The 20,164-nt window shown below is 35.8% G+C and overlaps 1 protein-coding gene across 1 annotated transcript in view; it reads right to left on the bottom strand.

Annotated features, from left to right (window-relative positions):
* Nucleotides 1-1,063: 1,063 nt before the first annotated feature.
* The window catches only part of LOC122747428 (cytochrome P450 7B1-like), a 123,457-nt gene continuing 104,356 nt past the window's right edge, over nt 1,064-20,164 (bottom strand). The window contains 1 exon segment of the mRNA XM_043993452.1: nt 1,064-1,290. Coding sequence (XP_043849387.1) covers nt 1,064-1,290 — 227 coding nt within the window.

The following is a 20,164-nucleotide window of genomic DNA, read 5'->3' as shown; positions in this document are numbered from 1 at the left end:
AAAGTATATTTGATTGCTACATGGAATCAATGAGGAGACAGGATTAGTGCTGCCTCAGCTCCTCCCACATTATCATATAGAAATGGGATTAGTGCGCATGTAGACTCCCATCTCCTACAAGCTGGCCACACCTTACCCAAAGTTTAAACAAAGTTTAAAAATGGGGTCACTCAGACTGACTCTGCACAAGTAGCTGACCTGGTACATTTGCTGCATCTTGAGCTTCATTCCATTCCCTCCTGTATTTTCTGGTGAGGTCAGAATTTTGTTATTGCTGTTCAGTCATGTCTGACTCTTTGGGACCCCATGGATCACAGAATACCAGTCCCCTGTATTCTCCTCTATCACTAGAAGTCTGTCCAAGTTCATGTTCATTGTTTCCATGACACTGTTTAACCATCATTCCTTTTTCTTTTGCCCTAAATCTTTCATCGGTCTTTTCCAATGAGTTCTGCCTTCTCATTATGTGGTCAGTATTTGACCTTCCAATGAATAGTCAGACTTAATTTCTTTAAGTATTAACTGATTTGATCTCCTTGCTGTCCGAGGAACTCTGAAAAGTCTTCTCCAGCACCACAATTCAAAAGAATCAATTCGGCAATGCTCAGTTTTCCTTTTAGTCCAGCTCTCACAGCCATGTTTTGCTACTGGAAAAACCATAGCTTTGACTATATGGACCTTTGTTAGGAAGGTGATGTCTCTTCTTTTTAGTGTGCTGTCCAGATTTGTCATAGCTTTCCTTTCAAGGAGCATGCATCTTTTAAGTTTATGGTTTCAGTCTGTCTGCAGTCATCTTTGAGCCCAAGAGTTATAAAATCAGATGCTGACTCCAATTCTTTTCTCTCTATTTGCCAGGAAGTGATGGGACCAGTTGCCAAGATCTTAGTTTTTTGGATGTTAAGCTTCAATCCAGCTTTTACCCTCTCCTCCTTACCTTCATCAAGAGGCTTGACTTCTGTTACCCTTTCTATTTGAAAACCATTCTCATGGTCACTTGCAGAATGTGTTATTCCTGAATTGAATTGCTAAACTTAAACACCATGTGTCTTGGAGTTTGACACCTTCAATATTCTTTCTGGTCCAGCAGTGTAGGGTGCTGCCATGCTGCTATTTTCACAGCCTTGGCAAATTTCTGCCATTTGGAGCTTGGATTCCCACAGAAGTAGGAGGAGGCAGGAGGCAGGATGTAGAGCTGCACACTATTACAAGCCCAGACATGTGTCTTTCCTGTTCTCTCCTCTCCTCCACTCTCTTGTGGAGCTTGGTGCAGCACAGAACACCGGGGAGGTGCTGGTTATCATTGCTTAAGCAAATTTCTGCAATTTTGAGTTTGGATGGCTGTGGCTTTGGAAAGAGGTAGCATGAATGGGTGAGTCAGGGGTTAGGGTTTAGCCTTCTGTTGTAAGGTCACATTGGCTCGTGCAGCTTTTCTACTGGGAGTATATTGGAAAATAGGAGGAGGGGGTGCTAAGAAAACATGAGTTAGACATTACTTCAAGGGGTTTTACTTTCTTTGGATTTTTCCTGTCCTGGAGCAAGGAGATAGCTGAAATTATTTTATCTTTGAGGAACAATTTCTTCTTTTAAGAGATTGTGAGGATCACAGAAAATGTCTAGTCTTCCATCTTGTTGTTCACATGACTTGGAAGTCCACTCCCCTATTTCTTTTTAAGAAAAATAGCTGTATAGCCATGTCTCTCCCATCTTATACTTATTAATTTGATTTTTATTTACCTGAGTATTTTACATGTATTGCCATTTAATTTTGTTGGCAAAATTTAAATTCTTTTTATGTTTGTTAAAAGGGAAGATTGAAGTGTATGGTAGATTAGGAAATTACTATAGTTAAAAAAATAAAAAGATAGATATCAACCAAATTTATTAAACGGAATAAAGAAAAGCAAGCAGAGGAGTTTGGACTTAATTCTATGGTGTTTAAAAATCTAATGCGTATGTCCTTACCTGCCCCCCAGTGTGTATGTGTGGGCAAGAAGTAGCTCAGGTTTACTTATAAATTAGGCAACAGTTTAGGCTTTTAATCATTTATTAAAGTATATTAGGGGTTAGCAAAGAGAGGGAAAGACTCCTTCACCTAGCTATCCAAGAGACTGAACTCCCCTCAGTTCCACTGGAAGCCCCCGGTAAAACCAGAAGAGTGCAGTCCACACACACAGCTCCAAGCTAATTGGCTGGTAGCATTCAAGTCCATTGATTGACATGACTTACAGGCAGTCCATGAACTTCCACGCCAATCTGACCTTCAAAATCTCAGAAAGGTCACCTCATGCTTTCTTGGTTCTCACAATTATGATAGGAAACATTATAGATTATTGAACAGGAGAATAAAACTATGAAAATTATATTTTAAAATGATTAGTGGTCAGCGGTTTGCAGGAAAAAGTGAAGGTAGAGAGAGAATAGGCTCAAGAAAGGATGATTTATGGTCGTTTAAATAATCTCCAACTTTGTTCTGTCTCCTGTATTGCATAGTCCCTTGGAGAAGGTAGCAATGAGTCAGGCCAAACTGACTTTCACCTGTAGCAGCACAAGGCAACTCCTACCTCATGCTGCCAGCCTCATCTCCTAACCACAATATAGAAAACTTTCCTGCAAAGAGAAGCAATTTTGACCTCAGGACTTCCAACTCCTATTTCAACTGTCACTTGAGGAAAAAGGAAGAGAAAAGTCGCTGGGGAGTGGAACTTCTTCTTCTTTCTATGCAGGTTTGGTTTCTATCTCCTGCTGGGACTATCCTTTGAAGGAAGAGGAAGAAGAAATTCAAGAGGGATTAGGGCTTCCATTTCCTGTTGCTCTGTTTTCTGCCTATTCTCTAGTCTTCAGAGGGAAGAGGAAAAATGAAATGAGGCCAACCATCTGACCATCTTTCCCAGGTTATCTCCCCTGCACTAGTCACTCTCTCTTTTCCCCATCTTGACCCCTTGGTTAACTATTTAGACTGTTCTGCTCTCTTGAGTTCCTAACCCCTTTTTCATTTCACTGACTGTGCCCTGTGAAGCCTCAGCCTGGGATCACTCCCACCATTCACCACTTTAGCTTCTACATAGATGCTACTGAATGGAGGTGGAGAAAATCATACAACCATTCCTTCTGGGTCTATTATAAATTGATGTTACAGAAAACCTCAACTGGGCCCTCACTGCTGCTAGGTAGTCCTTCTATACCTTCCTCATCAACTCTATTCCACTCTCCACAGCAACTCTTCCAAACTTTTTCATCTCTTCTCAAACTTCTCATGGATGTCCCTACCCCCACTCTTAGTTGAGCACCTTAGCTCATATTTTATAGGAAAAAAACATGAGGCCATTTGCCATGATTGTTTAAAAACAAAACAAAACAACGAGAAAAACCCCAAACTTGGCTGGCACAGGTAAAGAACTTAGCCTCCAGAACTAAACTAATTGTTGAAGAATTCATTCTAATGGAATTCTAATTAATAAGCACGTATAATGAACATTTTATCTTTCAAAATGAGAGAAGAAAGTAATGTTTCTCTGAAGGAGCTGAATGTTTTCATGCTAGAAAGTATCAACTCTGTAGTGCTTTTAAAATGCATAAAATATTTTCATAGAAAAAAAAATCCTAATATGTTAATGGTCACTTCAGAAGACTGTCTCTGTTCCAGTAAAAGGGGAAAAGTGTAGCTTATGGGGAAAAATATAACTAGGAAATGGATCCTAATGATTTAAAGGTGTGACATTTAAAGGTTAAAGAGACATAATTTTGGGATAATTAATCATTATATCAATAATGGTAACATTTGAATAAAAGTGGTACTCTCAAATGTCAAAGTGTATAGGTAGTTCAATAACTCTTTGGACAGAATTCCAGATTGCTCTCCAAAATGATTGGATCAGTTCACAATTTCACCAGCAATGAATTAGTATCCTAATTTTTCCACATCCTCTCCAACATTTGTCACTTTCCCATTCTATCATTTTAGTCAATCTGGTAGGTGTAAAATGATATCTCAATGTTGTTTTAATCTGTATTTCTCTACTCAATAATGAGTTAGAACATTTTTTCATATGACCATAAATTGTTTTTATTTCTTTATTGGAAAACTATCTGTTCATATCCTTTGACCATTTATCATTGTAGTATGACTTCTATTCCTATAGATTTGACAAAGGTCTTTATATATTTTAGATATGAGACCTAAAGATCTGATAAATTGTCTATACAATTTCCCCCCAATTTTTTGGTAAAATCTCTCTTTACATCGAAGTCATTTATCCATTTTGACTTTATCTTGGTAAAGGGTATGAGATATTTGGTCCATGCCCAGTTTCTTCTATACTGTTTTCCAGTTTTCCCAATATTTTTTTTTGTAGGGAAATGAGGGTTAAGTGACTTGCCCAGGTCACAAAACTAGTAAGTGTCATGTGTCTGAGGCTGGATTTGAACTCAGGTCCTCCTGAATCCAGGGCCAGTACTTTATCCACTGTGCCACCTAACTATCCCCTTTCCCAATAATTTTTACAAAATAATGAATTCTTATCTCAAAAACTCAAATCTTTAAACTTGTTAAATACAGTCATTATGTTTATTTGCTTCTATATGCTGTTTATTTTCTTCCATTTATTTACCTTTCCATTTCTTAGCTAGTACCAGATAGTTTTGAAAATTATTGCCTTATAATATAGCTTAAGATATGGTACTACTAAACCTTCTTCCTTTATATATTTTTTCATTATTTACTTTGATATTCTTGACTTTTTGTATTTTTAAATGAATTTTGCTATTATTTTATCTAATTATTTTTTGGTAATTTGATTAGGGATTCACTTGAGTACATTTCCAAATTACCTTAAACAGAAAATCATTCATCTCATCACCATTATCATTGTTTACTGATCACATCTAAAAACCCACATAAAATTATCAAGTATGAAACAATTACATCTAATTAAAGAAATAATAGCATTAATATAGAATTTTCCAGGAACTGTATTAAGTACTTTACACTCATGAGATCCTCACAAAGTCCCTAGAAGGTAGGTGCTATCATTATCCCCTTACAGAACAGTAAACTGAGGTAAACAGACATAAAGTAATTTACTTGGAACACACAGATAATAAATTTCTTCATACCAAATAACAAATGTCTTCTGTGTTAGGTTCTAATTTGCCATAATCATTCTGATAGGAGACACACTCAGACTCCATTCTTGTTTCCTTCTGCACAGATTTTGGCTGAAATAAAATTGAATCTGACTTTATAATCACTAATAGTGACATTTTAATTTCCCAAAGCCTAGTACTCTTAGCACTTCAAAGGCAAAAGAAAGATTATTATTGATAAATTCATATATTTCTATTTTTAAAAAAGATGTGATTATAATTCCCAATTCCATATTTTTCTCCTACTTCTTTGAAGAGCTGCATCAGTTCTCAATCTCCCTCCTCTACCTATCTTTGAGACTTATCAGATAAGGATCTGGTCTAAGTATTCAGCAATATAGACATATACTTAGAAAAGACATATGAAGTTTAAATTCACATCCATTATCATTGGGTTAGCTTAAAGTGTGCTGGGCTAAATTATAAAATTCTAGTTGAATGGCAGCCAGGCATGGTCAGTTTCCACTGATAGAAACCTTCAAAAATTTTGACAGAAGGAATTCTCCTTTTTATCTCTTCCTATGCATTTAAATTTTCTTGAATCACCCTATCATATACAGCTCAGCCAAGTCTTTCTTTCCAACTCCCCAAATAATAATGACAGTCATAAGAGTCTTATAACATTTGTACATAAAAGAAGTAAACAATTCGACCTTATTGAGTCCTTTATGATTGGTCTTTAATGTTTACATTATATTTCTTCTATATCTTATAAGTCTAATTTTCCATTAAGTTCTGCTATTTTTGTTACAAATACCTGAAGGTCTTTCAATTCATTAAATATCTATTTTTTTCCATTCAGTATTATACTTAACTTTGCTAGGTAAGTTACTTTTGGTTGTAACCTCAACTTTCTGTTCTATGAAATATAGTATTCTAAGATCAATGGTCCTTCAGTGTAATAGCTTTTAGACTTTGCATAATCATTATAATAGTTCCACAATATTTAAATTGTTTTTTTCCCTTGTTGCTTGCAATATTTTTTCCTTAAGCTGGGAGCTTTAAAATGTGGCTATGATATTCCTGTAAGTTTTCTTCCTGGGATCTCTTTCAGGTGGTGATGAGTGGATTTTTTCTATTTCTGCTTTGTCTTCTTTTTCTAGAACTTCAGGAAAATATTATCTGATAATTTCTTGTAATATTGTATCAAGATTCTTTTTTTTATCATAACTTTCTGGTAGTATACTATTCTTATCTGTTCTCCAGATCAGTTGTTTTTCTAATGAGATGTTTTACATTCTCCTCTATTTTTTCATTATTTTGATTTTGTCTTATTTCTTGGTGTCTGATTATTATTAGTTTCCCCTTGTCCAATTCTATTTTTCAAGGAATTATTTTCTTCCTTGAGTTTTGGTTCTCTATTTTCAGTTGGTTGACTTTTTTTCATAATTTTCTCATTTTTTTTTTGGATTGTTCTTATTTTTTCCTAATCTTTCCTTGATCTCTCTTATTTGATTTTTTTAAAGTCCTCTTTAAGTTCTTCCAAAGAACTATATTTAGTCTTGTGACATTTGATTTTTTTTTCATTGAAAACAGAGTAGCTTTTTTAGCTCCCTCTATCTTCCCTTTGAATATGAACCTCAGATCTTTCCTGTTTCCCAGAATAGCTGTCTATTGATTGAGTTCTTTTTCCTTTGATTACTCATTTTTATTTTTATTTTGTTCTCTTTTGTTTTTGGCAGCTATTTTTGTAGTCACCCCTAAGCCACATCTAGGGCCCCCAGCCATGCTGTTCCACAAATGCTCTTGCTCCTTGTGGTCCCTCTGGTGGCTGCAAAATTCAGCTGTCCTATCCACCCTGGAACTGAAACCAGGGACTCTGCTCTCCTACAAGAGCCCACAGCCAACAAGGTCCCTGTCCCTCTGCTACCACATTCACTAAGTGTATTCTACCTCTTTCTCCCCTAAACCTGTGACCCAGGACCATTTCTGGATAGCTGTGTAGCTGTGCTTCATGTCCCTCAAGAGAAGAAGGTCCTTCAATCTTCTCCTATCCAGTCATCTGACCCCCACACTGTGTGAGAGGTGAAAGTTCCTGAGGCTGAAGCTGCCTCTCAGCCCAGCTGCTCTCAGGACTTGTTTTTTGTTGATTTTGAAGAGTAAGCTTTGAGGTATTTGCACTTCACTAAGGCTGAACCTCTGCCTCTGGAGGTCCAGTCTTTCCTGGGATCTTCTCAACATTTTCATAGAAGGACAACTGTCCTACCCTGACTCCTGTTTATTTCTGTTGCTCTATATGCACTCTGAGGTGATGTTCTGTCTTTTTTTGTGGAGGAAATTTGAAAAGTCAAAAGGGTTATTTTTACATACTCCTCCATCTTCCCAGAATCTGTCCCCACTTAAAATTATTTTAATAAGAACTCAGAATCATACATTGTATTTTAGAGTCAGAACTCATAGTACTACCCTACTATATAAAGGAGAAGAGGGAGACTGACAGTATCAAAGCCTTCAGAACAAGATAAAGGAAGGAGAGATAGTGATTATAGATAGCCTTCTCAAGGAATTTAACCACAAAATTCAAGAGAGATATAGGACAATAGCAAGGGGGTGATAGAGCAAGTGAGGGGTTTTTTGTTTGTTTTTGCTTTTTCGAGGATGGGAGAGAGATGAATATATTTTTAAGTGTCAGGGAAGGAGTCAGTAGATGATTAGCAAGAGAGTAGGGAATGATAGAGGGGCAATCTGGTGGAGAAGAAAGAATGGAATGGAATCAATTGTAAATATAGAGAAGTTTGACTTTGGCAAGAATAAACAGCTACCTCTTTGATTGAAGCAGGTGTAAAGGCAGAGATAGTTGCAGAAGGCACCTGAGTAATGTGAGATGAGACACAGAGGATAAGAGGGAGTTCTTGGAGAAAAACCTCAATTTTTATAATGAAATATGAGGCAAAGTTCTCAGCTGAGAGGATTAGGCAAGAGAAATCTATGGTACTTCTGGGTGGCAAAGAAAAGTTTTAGAAAAGCCACTGTGGTGAGTGGGATATTGAATCAATTTGAAAGTTATGGAAGAATACCTTGACACAGTAAGAGCCCAATTGAGGTATATAACATAAATATGAAGAGGATCCAGCCAGTATGGTTTGTGATGTTCTCCTACTCTGAGTGTATTTAGGAATGAAAGCCACAGATGGTGAGAGTAATCCAAGGCCGAGATTTTGAAGAGCAAAATCTTTGATAGGCTAAAGAGGCAAGGGAGAGAGAAGAGAACAATGCAGAGTTGAACTGGCTCACTAGGGACACAAGATTGGGAAGGGAAGAGAGTGTAACCAGCTGAGGGTTGTTGGCTTGGGAATGAACTGAGTTGTGGAGGAACTGGAGGTTGTTACGAGGATGAAGAACCAAGCATAGGTTGCAAGGCAGAGGCAGAGGTGGAATAAAAACAGATCATGGTCAGATAAAGGAAGTTCACAGCTTATGACCATGGATATGCAATACTTATAAGGGATGGCAAGATCAAGGGTATGACCTTCTTTATGAGTAGTGAGGGTAGGTTGAAGGAGTGGGCCAGAAGAAATTAATAAACTCAGGAATTGTGAGGTTAGGATGTTAGAGGGAAAGTCAATATGTATGTCGAGTCCCCTTGTATGAGGCTAGGAGTTGATGAGGAAAGAAAGATTGTAAGGCATACACTGCTCACTGAAGAAGGAAGGAGAATGTCTTGGAAGTCTGTAGACAACAACTACCAGAATCTTAATTGAGTGATTAATGTGCATTGAATGATTCTCAAAGCAAAAGAGGTTACTGAGTGTTGCTTGTAGAGGGAATGCTTGGAACTGTCAATCAAGAAGTAGGAAGTAATCAGACGCCACCCTTCATGCCCAGTGTATTATGGGGAATGCATAAAAGTCCAACTAGTGTTGGTAAAGGTAGCTAGGGGAACTTATCAGGAGAGAGCTAGGTATTAGTGAATGAAAGAAGATGAAAGGAGCAAAAAAGGAAAAGGTTTAAGATGAGATGCTGTTTGTTACTTATGGAGAAGGCATTAGAGAGAGCACAGTGGATAGCTTTAGTGCAGGGACTGGGAGATAGCTTGGATTGAGGTGGATGGGAATAAGGAACCAATCAGTGGAGGGAAAACAGGGTATGAAGATTTGAACATTGGCAATCAGGGGTTCCGAATTATTGGGATAAGGTGAATTTTTGTTCTCTCAAACTGAAAAGGACAATGACATCATGAAATTGGGCTCAATGTACAGTGTCGTTCAAATGTGGTGATCAGTTCAATATAAGCTCAGAAGGTTTCTACCACATATTAGGCACAAAGAGTCAATTTGAACATTTAAGATGGAGATGTCTCTAGATTTCTGATCTCAGTTTACCTTTGTGCTACTGTGATTTCTGATTTTGCTCATAGAATACGGCCACTTTATTGATTCATGGCACATGATGCTGGGTGGTTCTGAGCTAGCACCTCCCATGTCTCACAATCATACTAAAGTTTCTCAGAAAGACCTTGAGAGTGTCCTCGTACTGCTTCTTCTAACCTCCCTCTGAGCACTTGCCTTGTGAGAGTTTTCCCTAAAATAGTCTTTTGGGTAAACCTGTTTGGCATTTGGGCTATGTGACCAGCCCATCAGAGTTGCTCTCTGTGCAGTAGAGTTTGAATGCCTGGCAGTTCAGCTTGAGAGAGGACCTCGGTGTCTAGCACCTTATATTGCCAGGTAATCTTCAGAATCTTCCTAAGATAATTCAAATGGAAGTGGTTAAATTTTCTGGCATGGCACTGGTATACAACAATGAGGCAGAACAATGGTTCTGTAGATCTTCAACTTAGTAGGCAATCTAATACCTCTTTTCTATGACACTTTCTTTGGAGCCTCCCAAACACTGAGCTAGATCTAGCAATGTATGTATTTAACCTCATCATATATGTGGACATCCTTTTGGAAATATACTATCAAGGTAAGTGAACTTATTTCATATCATCAAACTTTTTTTCATTTTCTGTAACTGATGGTTTTCATTTTATGGATGACATGGTACTTGACTGGTAAAAACCTGTCACAAGCAGAAGAGAATTGATCTATATTTTGGTCATCTCACTCTCTGGGGTTGCATTGAGATAACAATTCTCTGTGAACAAAACTCAATTCACCAACTTCCTTCCACTTTAGTTTTTGGCTTGTAGCTTTTTCAAATTAAATAGTTTTACATCGTGTAGTAACCTTGATGTACTTTTCCCTTGTAACAACATTGCTGAACAACATCATGCTAAAAAGCATTTGAGCAAGCACATAGCCCTGCTTGATCCATTGGTGACTGGGAGGTCCTGAGTGCATCATCTTTTATCTAGAACCCATGAAAGCATACCACCATGAAACTGCCATCTAGTACTAATGAACTTCCCTGGGCAACTGAATTTTGCCATGATCAAACCATCACAACTGAAAGTATCAAAGGCCTCGGTCGGGTTGATGAATGTTGTGTGCAGATCTCTGTTCTGCTCCTGGCATTTCTCCTGGAGTGTTGGGCAACAAATACCACATTGACTGTTCCTTGCTCCTTTCTGAAGCCACACTGATTCTGGATAGATAACGATCCTCTAGGTGAAGGACAGGTTATTATTAACTAGGACTCTGCAAGAATCTTGCCAGTAATGACTAAGAGAGGGACCCCCCCTCACCACCCATGATTGTCACAGGGCAACTTGTTTTCCTCTTCCTTTTATGGAGATGGACAATGGAAACAACCTGAACTCCTGGGGTAGAACTTCCTCTTGCCATGTAACCTGGAAGATTTCAGTCAGCTTTGAGAGAATGTAGATTTCTGACTAGAATAGAATCAGCCCCAGGGGACTTTGCACATGACATGAGGGTTCAGAATTATTTGGATAAGTTGGTATGAAGGGTATAAGTATGTTAGTCATTCAGGTGAGGTTAGAGATCTTTTTAATTCATACCACATAGAAAATATAAGTGAGTTTAGATATTTATGCGTATCTATACCATATTATAATGTATATCAAATGTATCTATAGGCACACACACAAATACATATATGTGTATACATAAACACATATATGTATTCATCTTTCTTCTGCCTTCTTAATTCTAGTATTGATTTTTGATCTTTGCTGTAACAGTCAATGGTTTTTGCTCTACATAGCGAGGAGATTGGAAATGTTTTCTAAATCACTAACTAGATTTATGATAAAGCTTTAAACCAAACTAAGATTTTTACCTATACAACTGAGAAAAATAGGCACTTTAAAATACATGGGTATGCATCTGCAGACATAGCTGTAGATGCAAAACACTTGAAGCTTTTCAGTATATTATTAGAATATTAAAATTTAATACCATACGAATTGATGACAGCTCTAACTTTCTACACTAGCCCATTATAGTCACCTTGCAAATAGTTTTTGACATTCTTCTGGGACTCTTTACAACTTGTAGGAAGCTCAAAGGAATGAAACTGAAGTTACTCATATAGGCACTATATTTTAGAAGAGATAACATAAGATTATGTTCACTAGGCTTTGACTTTGGACCCAACAGATATTCTCATCAAATGTATTTGAATATGAATAACATATTAAGTATATCTGAGGATTTCTTTAAGGATTTTTCTTTTATTTTAGTGATTTAATAAATCATTACCTTTTAGAACCAGTTCTGTTCTCTTATAATGCCAACCTGAATAACCTCAGTAGGATGTATAAATTGAAAGCTCATCTTTGGATCAAACATGATAATTTATGATTACTTTGTTGAAATTTTTATTTCTTCCCTCTTTTCTTTTTCTTTCTTCCCTTTCCTTCACTTCTCTTCCCATTTTCCTTAGTTCTTTCTTTCCTTCCTTCCTCCCTTCCTCCCTTCTTTTATTCCTTCCTCATATCTGACCTCACTCTTAATAAATTCCTTTTAGAATTTTATATGACTAGTGACCTGAAACAAAAAATATTTTTTTTTCTTCTTTGGCTACAAAGAACTAAATTCTGAATGGTAACCTGTGACCCCTCATGGTATATTGGTGCCTAAACTTTATCCCTACCATTGGCATAGGATATTTACAAACTACAAAGACTAAAGGAAGTACCCTTCTGATAGGAATGTAATAAAACTATAGTTCACAGAAGATATTAATCCTCCAATATATTTATATTATGTATTTTTATTTTCAAAATAAATTTTAGTAGAACATTTGGGTTTTAATGTCAACATTAAATTTCTTTAAAATTAAGAATTCTTTAGGGGCATTTTTATTGATCATTTAAAAATATATTGTTTTTCTGTTAATAAGGTTACTACCTTCTGACAAATGAGGATCTGAAAAATTAAGTTATTACTTAGTTCTCCCCAAAGTTACTTGAAAATTCCATGAATAAGCATGTGGGTTTATAATTTACTTATCTAAATGCACATCTACAACATGTGTCAGAAGAGTAATTTGCTACTGCCTCTGCTATATGGCATATTCTAATGTGTTCCCTAACCTCAAAAATCTTTTCTGTGGTTTATGAATAGAAATTATCATGACTCATTTAAGCTTCCTGGTAGTACCGTAATATTTTTTTATCTTCTAAAGTTTTATTTTGCAAAGGGAAACTACTCCCTATTTTATTTTATGAACTGGATTCTTAGGTTTGTCATAGAGTCCTCCTGAGTATTAAATATGTGTTCCATAATCTACTTGCTATTTTTTTCTTTCTCATTGCCATTTCCTCACTGCTATTTTATCACCAAAACCACAAGTCAGAGCAGCCAAAGCTTTATTAAATACAATGGAGAACCTCTTTTTGAAAATTATTAGGGCAAGTGGGAAAAGAAATTAAATTGTAAATATACTTTGATGCAAAGATCTTACTATTGGGTTTATACCCCCAAGGAAATTAAAAACAGACAAAAAATGCAGCAAATATAAGTAGATCCCAAAATAGGGCAGGGGGAGGACAAATAATCACCAATAAAAGTATGGTGTCCAAAATGTTCAGAGAATAACAAATAAATAATGAGTTATTTTCGATAGAATAAGTGATCAAAGGTTATGAACAAACTCTTCAAAAGAATAACTACCAAATATATACAAACCATATGAAAATATGCTTTCAAATCATGGGTAAATTAAAATTTAAAAGCTTTTTAGATTTCACCTCACACTGAAAATTGGTAGATCCCAAAAAACTGAAAATAGCAGAAATATGAGGGATTCTGATATAGCTTACAATTAATTAATATAATAGTTGTGATTTGCTACTCTACTCTTTGTGTCATTTACACTCTTTTTTTATATCCCTAAAAAAGTAGCTTCCGTCCTTTCTGATGTTTAGATGAAGTGCTTTAGTTATTTTTCTAGCTAAAACATTAGACTAGGTTATCTAAGTTTAGTTCACTTTATAAGTTGGGTAGGAGAAGGTGAGAGGAAGAGTTAGAAAGAGATGGAATGCTGAGGAAAGCACCTCGGATATTTTGGCTAGGTTCAAGTTAAGGCCTATAAGGAAGTACCAAGAATTGCCTTTAGCACTATGACATAAAGTAGAGAAGACAGACAGGAATAATTCAAGCATGATTTACCAAAAGCTACTAGAAGGTAACCTTATATTATTATGTAATGATTATTACAAGGCCAGAGTCAAACCAGGATGCAGTAATTACCTGAGCTGTGAGCTGAAGAAGTTACATATATTTTTATATATATATATATATGTATATGTAATGTATATATGTATATATATGCATAAGTATGTATGTATAATAGGACATATAATACACTATTATACATACACACTTATGCATATTTGTGTATGTGTCTACATCATGACAAACCTAGAACCCAGATCATAAAAATAAAATAGGGAAGTTTGCCTTTAGTAAGTAAACCCTAGAAGATAAAATATTAAGATTACTACCTGGAAGCTTAAATGGGATCATGAATAATTTTCTGTTTCCAACCACAGAAAGAGGCACTATATAATAATAACAAGAACTTTTTGAAAGTTTATATCTTTTTAAAGTTCATAAATCTTTAAAAAGCAGGTATAAATGTACAATGCAACACACAGATCTACATGTGTGTACATATATATTATATACTTCCTTTTTTTTGCAGGATAATGAGGGTTAAGTGGACTTGCCCAAGGTCACACAGTAGTAAGTGTCAACTGTCTGAGACTAGATTTGAACTCAGGTCCTCCTGAATCAGGGCCTATGCTTTATCACTATGCCACCTAGCTGACCCTATATACTTGCCTTTTAAAAAAAGTCAGTGAAGTTTAAAAGAATTAAAAAGCCATTCTCTCTCAGCTCAATCTTTTAGACACGTGAATTTGAAATTTTGACATTCTAAACCTGCATAGGGTATTTTTAAACTTTCTTGGAGGGAAGTATTCTGCAGACTTTTCCCTCTATAGTTCTCATATATATGAGATGAGCAAGCAGAAAGTTTTCCATACTGTACTATCAAATTTTAGTTTTCATAGTTAGAATATGATTTTCAAATTCAAAGTAAATTTCATTTTGTGAACCCGCTTCCTTTACATTTGAATTCCTACAAGTAACAGGCTAATGTAAATACTTGCAGTAAAGTAGTTTTGAAGTGATTTTTACAGTGAAGGTTTTGAAAAAAATAAACAACCACATTCTATTGCAATATTGCATTTACAGAATGGATATTTAGATTTATGTGATAGCAAATAAATATATCATTTATTCCTTTCCAAAAAGCCAAGGATCCAAATGTTTTTCCCAAAAGTGTTATACTACCCCACCTAACAGGGTTATAAAAAATCAGAGAAAATGTTCAAAAGTAGTCCGTAACCACAGGGTCATATATAAGTTACTAGCTATTATTGTTACTGCCCTCATCAAATATTTCCCTAATTGTTAGGAGAAAAGGAAAGTGAAAATATTTAAACCTATTGTGTTCAAAATGTGGGATGCCCCTCAGGCCTAAAATTGGACCAAAGATCATTCAAAGTGTATGTCTTTTACTGATCTACGACCTTCATGACACAAAGCAATGCTTTCTTTTGATTCCTGTTGATTAGGTATTCGGTTTTGCTTCTTGTTGAACCACCATTTGAATCTAATCTCATTTAGCTCACCAGCTAATTGTGAAAATGAACTGGAAAAAATGGATCTCCTAACATGAATAGCCTACAGAAGTATTTTGTCATCTTTTAGAGATTCTTTTTACATCAATGAACTTCTCTAATAGCTCTCTCTATTGATCTTTCTAGTACATCACAGGTCTGGGATTTTCATCGGTGAGCACTCCAAAGACACAGATTTTAGCCCCTTGTGACTTAGGAGTTGGTTTTTTTTTTCCCCAAGAGCTGATGATGATCAACCTGCTCATAAGCCTCTCCAACTTAAGTAGACTGGTGCTTCTAAAATGTAGATGCATACTTCCAGGGATTATTATTAAGCCTTTTTCAGCTATGCTAAGAATTACCCAAGCTTTGTGCTCAGCTGATAGGACCTTTTTTTTTTTTTTTTGAAAACCATGGGTCAATTCTATACAACAATGAGACATCAGTCTCTTGATTGAAATCATTTTACTATTTGAAATGTTTCACCTGGAAAGTGTAAACAGCTACATAAGCTTTTGTCTGAAGCCCCTTTGTCAGGATTTTTACAGAAATGAATTTTTGTTCATTTCTTTTTTTAATCATTCAGGAAGTACATAAGAAACAATAAAATAAATCCCAAATAATAATACTAAATATACTAAACTATATTAAATGCTAAAATAAAATAAACCTTTCTGTCAGTGTTGAGACCTCTGTGGAAATGTATTTTATTTTCTAATCCGCCTCCCTTTTTCCAAGACTAATGCCATGTTTCCTGCATATATAAAATCCTCAATCAGCTAGATGGATATATATATTTAGGGAAAGGAATACCGGATGGGAGACAGAAAGACCTGTGTTCTAACTTAGCACTATTATTCACCATGTCATAAATAGTCAAGTTACTTCAGTTTCTGAGTTTGTAGTTTCATTGTGGATTGGGTAGATGTGATGAAAGGATGCCTAAATTATAAAACAAATGTGAAACTATTACAATTGGTTATTCCTTTCTGCTTCCCTTCAAGAATGGAAATATCATGGAGAGGATCAGGCAGGATTGGAATAGATGTTCACCTGAAGTACCTTTCAAACTCTGAGATCCGTGCTTTTCTATGTAACTCACTAACTGAGCAGTCACCATCTGCTTAGGCTCTGACTCCACAATTTTCCCAGGTTCATAAAAAGGTGACAAAAACATCAACATACAGACTACCATTTTGGCTATAAGGCATATATACTTTTCCTTCTACTTTTTTTGGCTCATGAAAAATCGGAATTCTTGTGTGCTGAGCCTCAACACATGGAAACTATGGAAAGTTTCCCACATGAAGTTATTAGTTACCAATTGCCAACTTAACAGTTTGAAATTTGACCTGAATGGACTTTAAATAACATTTTATACTGACTATTTCTTTGAAGACCTTGCCTTTTAAATTATTCATCTCAGAAGACAGGCATAATTTTGATACCAAAAATTCAAAAACATGTGACTAAATGATTTAAAAATGATCCAACATCATCTAACACGTTTCAGTTTAAGTCTATTTCTTCTAGCAACTTCATTCATCTTATCAGAATCAGACAAGAGAATTTTATATTCTCAAAAAAAAATCAGCCTACTGATATTTCCACTAATGTTAAATTCTATTTTATAGTCCTTATGTTGTTGAAGGGTTTTTTTCCCCCACCCATAAATGGTACTATTCTTTTTTTTTTTTTTTTTTTGTAGTGAGGCAATGGGTTAAGTGACTTGCCAGGGTCACACAGCTAGTAAGCGTTAAGTGTCTGAGGCCGATTTGAACTCAGGTACTCCTGACTCCAGGGCCAGTGCTCTATCCACTGCGCCACCTAGCTGCCCCAATGGCACTATTCTTTAGGAAAATATGTCTAATCTTTATGCTTTAAAGTCAATGGTCAAGTATAAGTACAGGGCATGGTGTTAACTGAAACTATTGAAATTGACTAGGAGATGTTTGGAGTCTGGAAAACCTGATTTCAAATTCTGCTTCTCACACTATACTTACATATAACTATGGGCTCTTAGTACTCTAAGCAATGCTCAAAGATAAGAATTTATTGATGAGTTGCTGGTCTTCATTTGTGGAGGGAATTTCTTTGCCAGGCAGCTCCCTACACAGATAAAATTATAGGTACAGATAAAAACAAAACAAACAAACAAAATGCCCTCACGTGAAAAATCATACACTGGCTATTCATTGTTCACAAAATATCCCTCTTATGTTCTGGTTGTCTATATGAAATAAGGTTAAAATTTTTATTACCATTTATATTCAAGGAACTGCTGTTATTTTTTCATACTAGAACTGATGTACTAAAGTACTCAAATATAAATGAAAACCAGCACATTATTCAATGTAAAGGTACCCCAATTGTAGTACAGTAAATATTGCAAAATTTAAGACTAAGCTGTAATATTGTATTGAATATTGATGAAATAAAACTGAAAAGAGAATAATACTGACCACTGCACTTTAAGTAAGGCACATAGTGTTCCAAATTATAAGGGTTTGAGCACTTGATAAATTGGTTTTAATTTTTTTATCAGACTATAAGCACTCTCGCTAGAGAATCAATCAGGTAATTCTATTAAACCATTTAAAATTAAATTATTGTTTTTCTTCTGTTTACAAACTCTAATAAAAAAGTAGCTAGGAAGATCATAACTTTTACATTGTAAGTACATTGCTTACCTCTTGCTTGGCTTGTTCCCTTGGAAAAAGCAGAAATAAAATTGGGCATAAATTAGGCCTTTTATAGACTCAATTCTTAATTCTTTTGTGAAATAGACCCATAGTGGGAAAGGACAGGGGCAAAACACAAAATTTTATAAGAAGAAACAGAATGACTTGCTGAGAAGGAGAAAAAGCCTGAATTGCCCTACCAAAATAAATCAATAAAATATCTATCTTAAAGGCTCTGCAACTGTGAGAGAGCTTAATTAACTCCTTGGCACCAGGAGATAAAAATTCTCTGTATGAAATTCATTGCAGTAAATGACCATGCCTGGAACCACTGCCTCAGAACAATTACAAGCATTTGTTTGTACTTTAAAATATTCATCTTCTAGCTTCAACACTGCATATTTGTCAAGTGAATGAGGAGAGGGTGGTAAACAACACAATAACAAACCACTTTCTCTCCCCTCTTGGCCATGGAAATCTAGATAATTAACCCCATTATTTAGCAAAATGGACAGTTAAAATTAGTGCTCATGCATTTTGAATGCCCAGTCTTTTGAAAATGGCTCTACTAAAAGAACCTTTCACTAATATCCAAATTTTGGGAAGTGTACTTCCTCTTTCCATTTTTGGTAGTGACAAACCAATACAATTTGCTTGAAATCCATCAGAGTGCTGAAAAAGAGTACAGCTTATCAGGTAAAAACAACAATCATTACCACCTTACTTGGAAGGTAATATTTAGAAGAATGAAGCTAATGTAATGTGGATACCAGAGCAGATCGAAACTGAATGAAGCGAGCAGAACCAGAAGAACATTGTACACAGTAACAGCAACTGTTGTGTGATGATTCAACTATCATAGATTAGCTCTCTCAGCAATACAATGATAAAAGACAATTCAAAAAGACTCACGATGGAAAATGTTTTCCATATCCAAGGAAAGAAACTATGGAGTCTGAATGTAGATCAAAGTATACTATTTCACATTTGAGGGTTTTGTCTCATAGTTTTTCCCTTTTGTTCTGATTCTGCTTTTACAACATGACTAATGTGAAAATTTATTTAACATGACTGTACATATATAACCTATATCAGATCACTAATTTGGCACTCAAACTCTTATAAAATGAATGTTAAAACTATCTTTACATGTAATTGGAAAAATAAATACTATTAAGTAAAAAAAAAGATTGCAAAGCACTTTACATATGTTATAGCATCTAGCTTGAGAATTTTGTAGATCAATTCTTTCATTCTTTGTGATATGCTTCAACCTGTGGCAATAAGTGATGACTAAAACTTGAAACTATTTAGAGATGTGCATTGCCTATCTTGTATTTGAAAAAAAGATTTTGTTATTCTCCCTTGTTGAAGTGACCCTTGGAACATACTTGCGTTCCATAAACAAGACTCTCCATATCTTGCCTTGTGGACATTTTCTGCCCCGCCCTCCCCACCCCCGCCCAAAATAAAAATATCCTCTCTTTCTTATCTCCACCTATTTGGCTTCTCTGGCTTTCTTAAGTCCCAACTAAAAGCCTTTCTCAAACCTATCTAAATCTAGTGGTTCCTTCTTAATTCTATTTCCCATGTATCCTGTAAATAGTTGTTTGTACGTATTTGGTGGTCTTGCTATTTCCCTCATTTAGACTATAAATTCTTTGAGTATAGTTTTTTGCCTCTTTCTGTGTCCCCAGCACTTAGCATGGTGCCTAGCCAATAATAGGCATTTAGTAAATGTTGCTGACGATTGACGTGGTGTAATTTAAGATTCTAAATGTGGATTCTAATGTGTTCCCCCAGTTGGGGGAAACTGACTAAAAATCACTGATAAAACGAGTTTAGGTTTTTAAGGGTTTATTGGAAATAGAAAGAAAAAGATTGAGAACTAGAATTCTAACAGCCTGGCATTCCTATCTTTCCTCAAATTTCCTGTGAAGTCTTCTGCCGCCACCACCATCAAGTCAGGAAGCCAAAAAGGGCCAGCGCTCTCTGCGCAGGCTCCCTTTCCTCCTTCCTGTCTCCTCCCAGACCATAGGAGGCTCCTCCAGTTGATTTGGCTGGTAGACTTGATAGACAGCCACCCATGAGCAAACGTCATTTCCTGACGCCAAGGAAAAGCCACAATGCCTCTGAGGCATTTTCCTCATGTGGAGCTCTCCACAGCAAGTCTCCAGTAGGTGGCATCATTCCAATCATTACAACTGGAAAGCAAAGTTTTACGCTGAATTCTGTGAGTTATTCTCATGCAACAAACCATTCATTTGAAGAGAGATATTTGAAAAATGATGCAAAACTAAATAAA

The sequence above is a fragment of the Dromiciops gliroides genome, chromosome 3, assembly GCF_019393635.1.
Source record: "Dromiciops gliroides isolate mDroGli1 chromosome 3, mDroGli1.pri, whole genome shotgun sequence".
NCBI lineage: Eukaryota > Metazoa > Chordata > Mammalia > Microbiotheria > Microbiotheriidae > Dromiciops > Dromiciops gliroides.
This window is presented reverse-complemented; position numbering and strand designations above follow the sequence as displayed.